At 45.4% G+C, this 7,888-nt stretch overlaps 1 protein-coding gene across 2 annotated transcripts in view; it reads right to left on the reverse strand.

Moving 5' to 3' along the window:
* The window catches only part of GXYLT1 (glucoside xylosyltransferase 1), a 30,064-nt gene extending 26,280 nt beyond the window's left edge, over positions 1-3,784 (reverse strand). The window contains exon 1 of one of the 2 annotated variants that reach the window (XM_081928993.1): positions 3,361-3,784. In XM_081928993.1, coding sequence (XP_081785119.1) covers positions 3,361-3,575 — 215 coding nt within the window. In that variant the 5' untranslated portion in view covers positions 3,576-3,784. The remainder of the gene's footprint in view (positions 1-3,360) is intronic. The other variant, XM_081928995.1, reaches the window with a different exon arrangement.
* Between the last annotated feature and the right edge of the window lie 4,104 nt (positions 3,785-7,888).

Genomic DNA, 7,888 nt, shown 5'->3' on the forward strand with positions numbered 1-7,888 from the left:
CTAACCAACTGAGCTATCCTGGCTGACAAGATTTAAATGCCAGATTAAATACTTCTCTTGTAACACATGGTCCTCTGTTCACTTCTTCTTCTTATTTGGAGATCACTCGTAGCTGAGTAAGATTGTCTTCCCTGAACACAGTCTTAACAGTGAGTCCGTAAGTGACTGTGGAGGCCAATTCTGGATACACACGTCCTTCCACAGTGAGGACATAGGTTTCCAGATGGGAGTTGATCATGGTGAAGGTTTGCCAAAAGTGCCTTTCTCTTAGCACATTTCTCCCTTTCGTCCTGAGTTTAAGTGTTCTTCAAAGTCCATGACACCTTTGGTAAAGGCTGTTCTCCAATTGGAGCGCTCAAAGTCCAGTGTTTCCCAGTTGCTGGTGTTTATACTATTTTTTTAGATTTGCCTTGAGAGAGCCTTTAAACCTCTTTTGTTGACCACCAGCATTGCACTTTCTGTTTTTAAGTTCAGAATAGTGTAGTTGCTTTGGAGGACGATAATCAGGCATCTGAACATGACCAGTCCTACGAAGTTGATGTTGAAGAATCATTGCTTTGACATTGGTGATCTTTGCTTATTCCAGCATTAGTTCGCCTGTCTTCCCAAATGATATGTCTATCCGCTATGATATGGCAAAGGAAATGTCTTAGCTGCGCATGTGCACCCAAACAATTCAGATGAAGATTTTTTGTTTAGAAACGATGTTATCAATAGTAATGTGTGATCAGTTTCTTTAAAATGGTCAATAAAAGAATCACTGGAGAGTACACCAATTTCTCAGCAGTTTATGGAAAAATTTGTCAACTCTCATTTGCACTGCCAAAATTACATTCAGGCAAATTCATGCATAACCTAGGTGATTTAGAAACCAACAGAAATCCTCTTGCATGTAGTCAGGTTCTGCATTACTGTAACAGCATATACAAGAACTCGTTTATGGCAGTGCCTCAGTCCAACTATGTTATTAAAATGAGGTTCTCAATCTGGGATGGCTCCTACATCTCACAAGAGGCCTCTGGGGCATAAGGTGATTTCAGTTGTGGCTGGTGCTGCAGCATCTGGACAGATATAGCCTAGCCACTGTAATCTATCCCCTGACAGCATTCACAACCAATATGTGCAATGGCCAAAGGCTCTTTCCTGAATCCCCCCTGCCCTCTACCCTCGTGGAAAGCAAGGTCTGAGTAACTGTACCCCATTTGTGTCATTCCTTTGCTTGGCCTTGATATCCTTCTGATGTGGAGCAAAAAAAAAATGTTCTCCCAGGCTTTTTAACATTTTACTCTAATCTGCTGTTTTAATCACTGGTCTTACTGCTTTTTGTGTATGTTTCATATTGATTTTAATATGGCAGGCATCCCCAAATTCGGCCCTCCAGCTGTTTTGGGACTACAATTCCCATCATCCCTGACCACTGGTCCTGTTAGCTGTTAGCCTGGGATGATGGGAGTTGTAGTCCCAAAACAGCTAGAGGGCAGAGTTTGGAGGTGCCTGTATTATGGTATTTTCTTTTCTTATAAAGCCATTGTGGAAAAGTTTGGCTGAAAGTTAACAAACAAATAACAACAACAATAATAAGCAACATAAGCAATAAAATAAAAAGCCCAATTATGGTCACACTTTTACCAAATACGTATGAATTTGCTTCCAGACCAGTCCTATGCTTCTCCTGTGTTTGCTCAATTGCTTGCACGGCACTTCTGCTTGTAGGCTACGCTTTAATCTGATCAGTTGCTATCCTGTTCTGCACTCAGTGTGCGTTCCTTTTACACCATTATGGTGATAGGGGCAATTCTGGGAACAGGAAAAAGTAGTGGCATTCTAGGACCCAAACTCACTAGCATCATGCCCAGCAAATTGTCCGCTGCCCTGCCCTGTTAATCTCTGCCAGGCAGCAGCCCAAGTTTGAATTAAGTCATAAATTTCTTACACAGATAAAGGAAGGAGGAACTTCTGTCTGCACAAGTGGAAATCTGCCTTGCACTAGGGAATAAGGTCAAAACCACTGTATCTGTTAATCCTTTTATTAAATTAAACAAACTGGATATTGAATGTACATATGTGCAGGATGCAGCCAGGAAAAAGCAGGATTTGCTTCTAGTTAATAAGAGTAATTCCCCCTTCCAGAAAGCTTCACCCAAGCCATGGAGATATGATGGCTGTGCTGTCAACTATCACCTACTGCCAGGAAACCTTGACAGTATATAAAGCAATATGCAGGCACAAGCATTCAAGCGTCGCTACTGACTGAATAGCCTGAATTTTTTTTATAGTCTGAAAGCAGGGGATGGGAGAAGGATAGGAAGAAATTTTTAGATGAAATGTCTCAAGCCCAGTCTCCCCAACTTGGTTCCTTTAAGCTAAGAAGACAACTGCCAGTCATGGCTTATGAGCAGGTAGGAAAAGGGGCAACTGCCCCATTTGTGTTGTCAAAATCCCATTTCTCCACTTTAAGCTTCTGTAATATACGGTATATACATATATGTATACGAACACTGGTTTTCAACAGTAACACCAAAAGTGTAACATAAAAAGAAAAAGAACACAGGAAGTACATATTATTGGGCAGTCAGTTACCAAAAGTAACAGTAAGGTGCGTACATAATAGGTTCTCTGATTAATTACTAGCAGTCCTTTCCATAGAGATACATGGGTTATAGGGGGTTTCCATAGAGATACATGGGTTATAGGGGTTTCCATAGAGATACATGGGTTATAGGGGGTTGCAATAACTGCACGGGCTTACTGATGTGATCAATAAACTAAGAAGCACGTGCCTAAAATTCTCTCTCTCCACCTGTCCATTCATAACTCCCCTGTGTTGGGCCAAGCGTTCAGAAAGTGCTATTTCCCCCCATATACGCGCATACCAGGATGAGCGCCAAGTTCAGACGGGTCTCCTGTTTCCCACCTGGCAGCAGCTGGGAGAAAAGCGACTCGCTAGAGGCTCCTTTGAAGCTGCACGGTGGCAGCCCTTAAGCGACAGGGGAAGCGGGGTGACCGGCGGCGGCAGATAAAACGCAGCCGAGGGAGGATTACGCACGCTTGGTAGCCACGGAATGCTTGACCGACAAGATGGGGAGGGAGCGAGGGGGGGAGGGAGCGAGGGAGGGAGGGAATCTGGGGGGAAGCAACCAGACTGGAGTCAACTCCGTCTGAACACCCGGCCCTCCGCACTGGAAGTGCCTCCTTGCAAATTCAACTTAGTCCCACTATATCTCTTGAGATTGTGAGCCTGGAACTACCTGGCTTCCCTCCCCCTCCCGCCTGGAGCAAAGGCACCCCCACCCCGCGCTACTAATACTCAGGCGCTCCTTCCTCGCAGGAAGCGCAGGCCCCGGCGTCCCCAGACGGTACCTTTCCGGCGGCTCTCGCTGGCTGCAGCCTGCGCTTCTCGCCGCGGCCCTCCAGGCGCCGCCGCCGAGCTGCCTGCGCACGGGCAAGGCAGAGTCCCCCTGGCGCCGGGCCGCCTCCTGCTCCAGCGACAGAGCCAGTTGGCTGAAGGCGTAGAGCAAGGAGCACAAGCCGCAGCCCAGGCACAGCAAGACCACCTGCACCAGCCGGCGGCTCATCCTCCGGCGGCCCCGGCTGCACCGCGCAGCAGCCGGGGCCTAACCGGGAGCGGGAGCGCCAGCGGCGGAGGCGGCAGCAACAAAAGCAACGCGGCGACCGCAGCGAGCAAGTCAGCCAAGGCGGCGGCGGCGGCGGCGGGTGCAGCAAAGGCGGCGGCGACGCCGCTGAGGTAGTAGCAGGAGAGCTGCCCCGAGAGGAGGAGGAGGAGGAAGAAGGCGGAGGCGACGAGGCCCGGCTCTCAGGGCGGAGCCAGGCGGCGGGGAGGCGGCGAGGGGTGGGGTGAGAGGCGTGTTGTGGGCGCCTGGCGATGGTGGAGGCACGAGAGCGGCGGAAGGCCTGGCGGCGGCTGGGAGCGCTGCAGCGTCGAGCGAGGGAGGCGAAGGCGGGAGGCAGAAGTCGGTGGCCGCCCCTTTGCTAGGACAGAGCTCTCCAAACGGTGTGTCTTCACACGTTAGTGTGTCGGCTGCAGTGCGACTTCCGTGTACTGGAAGAAGCAAAGATCACCAGTGTCGAAGCAATGATTCTTCAACATCAACTTTGTTGGACTGGTCCTGTTGTGCGGATGCCTGATGATCGTCTTCCAAAGCAACTACAGTGGTACCTCGGGTTAAGAACTTAATTCGTTCTGGAGGTCTGTTCTTAACCTGAAACTGTTCTGAACCAGAAGCACCACTTTAGCTAATGGGGCCTCCTGTTGCACCGCTGCTGCACAATTTCTGCTCTCATCCTGAAGCAAAGTTCTTAACCTGAAGTACTATTTCTGGGTTAGCAGAGTCTGTAACCCAGAAATATGTATCAATAAGTGTATGTAACCTGAGGTACCACTGTACTCCATTCCGAACTTAAAAATGGAAAGCATAATGCTGGTGGTCCCATTAGCTAAAGTGGTGCTTCAGGTTAAGAACAGATTCAGGTTAAGTACGGACCTCTGGAATGAATTAAGTTCTTAACCTGAGGTACCACTGTACTTACAAAGCTATTCAGAGTTTTGTTTATGGGAATGTCAGAACACCAATCATCAAGTTGCAGGATATAAGTTATAAAATATATATTCTGAAAACATAGAATTTACACAACTAGTGTCAGATATAATGAAACTTAGAAATATTCACATTTTAACGATAAAGCCCACTTTGGAAAGACTCGGGAGGGTAGCTGAACTTGTAGTTTGCCAACAGATTAGTCAATGCGGGCTTTGAAGATTATAGTCTCAGACAATTATTGATACATAACCTGCTTCTGTATTTCATCTTTATAGCAATCATTGCTGAAAAACCCAACTACCCTTATTGGCAGATGGTCATACAGGGAGTTGCTTTGAGTGACTATTAGAGATTGCTTCTGAAGTGCAGGCACTGCCTTTGGTGTCTATGATTAAGAGTCAAGCTTATAAAGCCCACAGTTCGTTTTTGAGTTGCAAGCCACAGGCTGGAAAAACAGTGCTCTACGTAGATAAATAGGTACCACTCTGGCAGGAAGGTAAACAGTGTTTCCGTGTGCTGCTCTGGTTCGCCAGAAGCAGCTTAGCCATGCTGGCCACATGATCGGGTAGCTGTACGCCGGCTCCCTTGGCCAGTAAAGCGAGATGAGTGGCGCAACCCCAGTCATCTGCGACTGGACCTAATGGTCAGAGGTCCCTTTAGCTTTACCTTAAGGTACCTCCAGCCCAAGTTCCTAGGAGGGGGGGGGAAATGATTGTACAAAAGGAGCAGGCATACTATTACTGAACCCTGATATTTATTTAAATAAACATATTTGCTGGAATATAAGAATCACCTAGCAATTACCTCTTGGAATGTGCCACAAAATAGTTTTGTTCCGGAAACATTTCTAAATCTGACCAGAGTTTTGCTTATTAAAAGGAAACACAGTTTAGTGGGTGAAATTGTTCCCTTTCCAGTAAATCCAGAATTGCATCATCACATCAGACTTTCATGCTGCAGCAATTAGTCAAAGGTATAATTATTGGGGAATTGCAAAACCGCTCTTTCCCCATGTCCTTACTCCACAGAAAATTAAATTGCTCACAAACACATTCGATAATTCTTTTTAAAAAATAATAATAATCTTTATATACTATACCGTATGCTAGGTGAACAGTGTTTCTTGTATCATCCATCAGAGCAGATATATTCTAGTTTCCCTTCCATTTCTTCAACATTGCAATTGTTTCTTCAAAAATAAGGGATTCACCATGGATGCGTAATCTGCTGCTGTCAGAAGTAGCAAGGATACATTTGTGGGTTGTAATGGACTGCTGCTGAAGGATTTCCTGCTGGTTAACTTGTATAAGGGTCATCTCAAATAAGCAAGCCTTTTTCTCTGATCTATTGATAATATTCCAAGCTTTCCAGAGAAGGACAATCTTTCTATAGTGAAATAATGCCCCCCTCACCTAAATGAACACACATATTCCCTTCGTCTTGTATAGCAGAATTTTTCAGATATATTGTCCAGTGGCCAACTATCATTCTCTTGGTTACCAAACTTTCAACAGTGAAAAACACAAGAAGTTAAAATGAGCATATATATACTTCACTAAACAACTATGGAATTAATGAACCTTACATGTTGTTTCCAATTGATGGGTGGAGTATTTGGCTTATATTGGTGTTGTTGGCATCTCAGGAGACAATGCAGTGTGCCCCTAGGGCTGAAGTCAAACAGCTGGAGAATCACAGCACCTGGTGCGGCTGCAGATTCCGATAACTCGTAACTGCTGCCTCCTGCATTGTTTTTGCTGTGTTAGCAGCACTTAAGTGACCTCTTCGCCTCTTCAAACAGTAGCCACTGGATGCAGGATTCCCCCCCCCCCCCCGTTTTGTAATACTTGCTTGCAAACTGCTTAAAAGTGACACCTTAACCATGCAATTAATGGAGGTTTATTTAGAATGTATTCTGTAACATTTCAACTTGGTTGGTAACAGTATTTCGTATGCATCAGTATATCCAAGCAGCATGTTACTGAACCACACTCCTCCAAGTAATAGTGGGTTCCACCTGATTTTATATTATTTTAACTCTTGTGCTTCTTTAAAACATCCATGCCAACATTAGCTCCACAGCCTGTAAACAGGATAAAACAATACAACAAAGGTCTCTTAAATGTACTTATTTTTAAGAATTATGGCATTACTCACATTTTATTAATGTTGGCTATGAAATGCCTTTTTTTAAAGAGTATTTTTCTCTTCTTGCTTAAAACATGAATTAAAATCTCATTACTGCTTCTATTTCATCATAATTTGTCTTTTAAGGTTGACAACTGGATGATATCCCACAGCATGAGTTAAGCAAATGTGTTATACAAATACTAATTGGCTGTAACAGAAGGTGCCCTGAGGAAATAATGTGTTTACAGTCACCTTCAAATGTCGTAACACCCATGAAGTTGCTCAGGTAAGATTCATGATTAAGGAGTGGGGTGGAAAAAGAAATTTCTGAAATTATGGAATACCTACGATAGAGGATATGATTACATCAAAAGGCCGTAGGCTCAATCCCCAGCAACTCCAGGTAGGGCTGATATACCTGAAACCCTGGGGAGCCACTGCTAGCCATTGTTGACAATTGTTGAGCTAGCAGGACTAAGGCAGCTTCCTACATCTGTGCGCCTTTAGAAAATGTAATCTTAATAACTGAATATGCCAATTACTGTTTCACCAGCAAAGCATGTACCGTATTTTTCGCCCTATAGGGCGCACCGGCCCATAGGGCGCACTGGCCCATAGGGCGCACCTAGGTTTTTTTTGGGGGGGGGATAAAGAAAAAAAATTATTTCCCCCCCAGGCGTGGGGCTGGGGAAGCCCAAGCTTCCCCAGCCCCCAGAACAGGCTGCTATCCGCAAGCCTTGGGAGCCTGGCGGGAACTCCCGCCGGGCTCTCCATGCTTGCGGATATCTGCCCGAAGCCTGGGGTGCAAGAGGGGTCGGTGTGCACTGACCCCTCTCACTCTCCAGGCTTCAGCGAAAGCCTGCATTCGCCCCATAGGATGCACGCACATTTCCCCTTCATTTTTGGAGGGGGGAAAGTATGTCCTATAGGGCAAAAAATACGGTATATTTTGTTTTAACTAGAATTTTTTCAAACACTTAAATAGCTATCATAGTACTTATTTTACCTTTTACCATGAACATTATCTAACACTATTTATTTATATATACAGTCGTTCCTTGGATGGATTCCATTCGACTTAAAACATTCAAAAACCAAATCGCAGCTTCTGATTGATTGCAGGAAGCTCCTACAGCCAGTCAGAAGCTGCGGAAGCCCCATTGGACATTTGGGTTCCAGAAGAACGTTCGCTAACTGGA

Source organism: Podarcis melisellensis (genome assembly GCF_964234715.1).
Source record: "Podarcis melisellensis genome assembly, chromosome: 10".
Classification (NCBI taxonomy): domain Eukaryota; kingdom Metazoa; phylum Chordata; class Lepidosauria; order Squamata; family Lacertidae; genus Podarcis; species Podarcis melisellensis.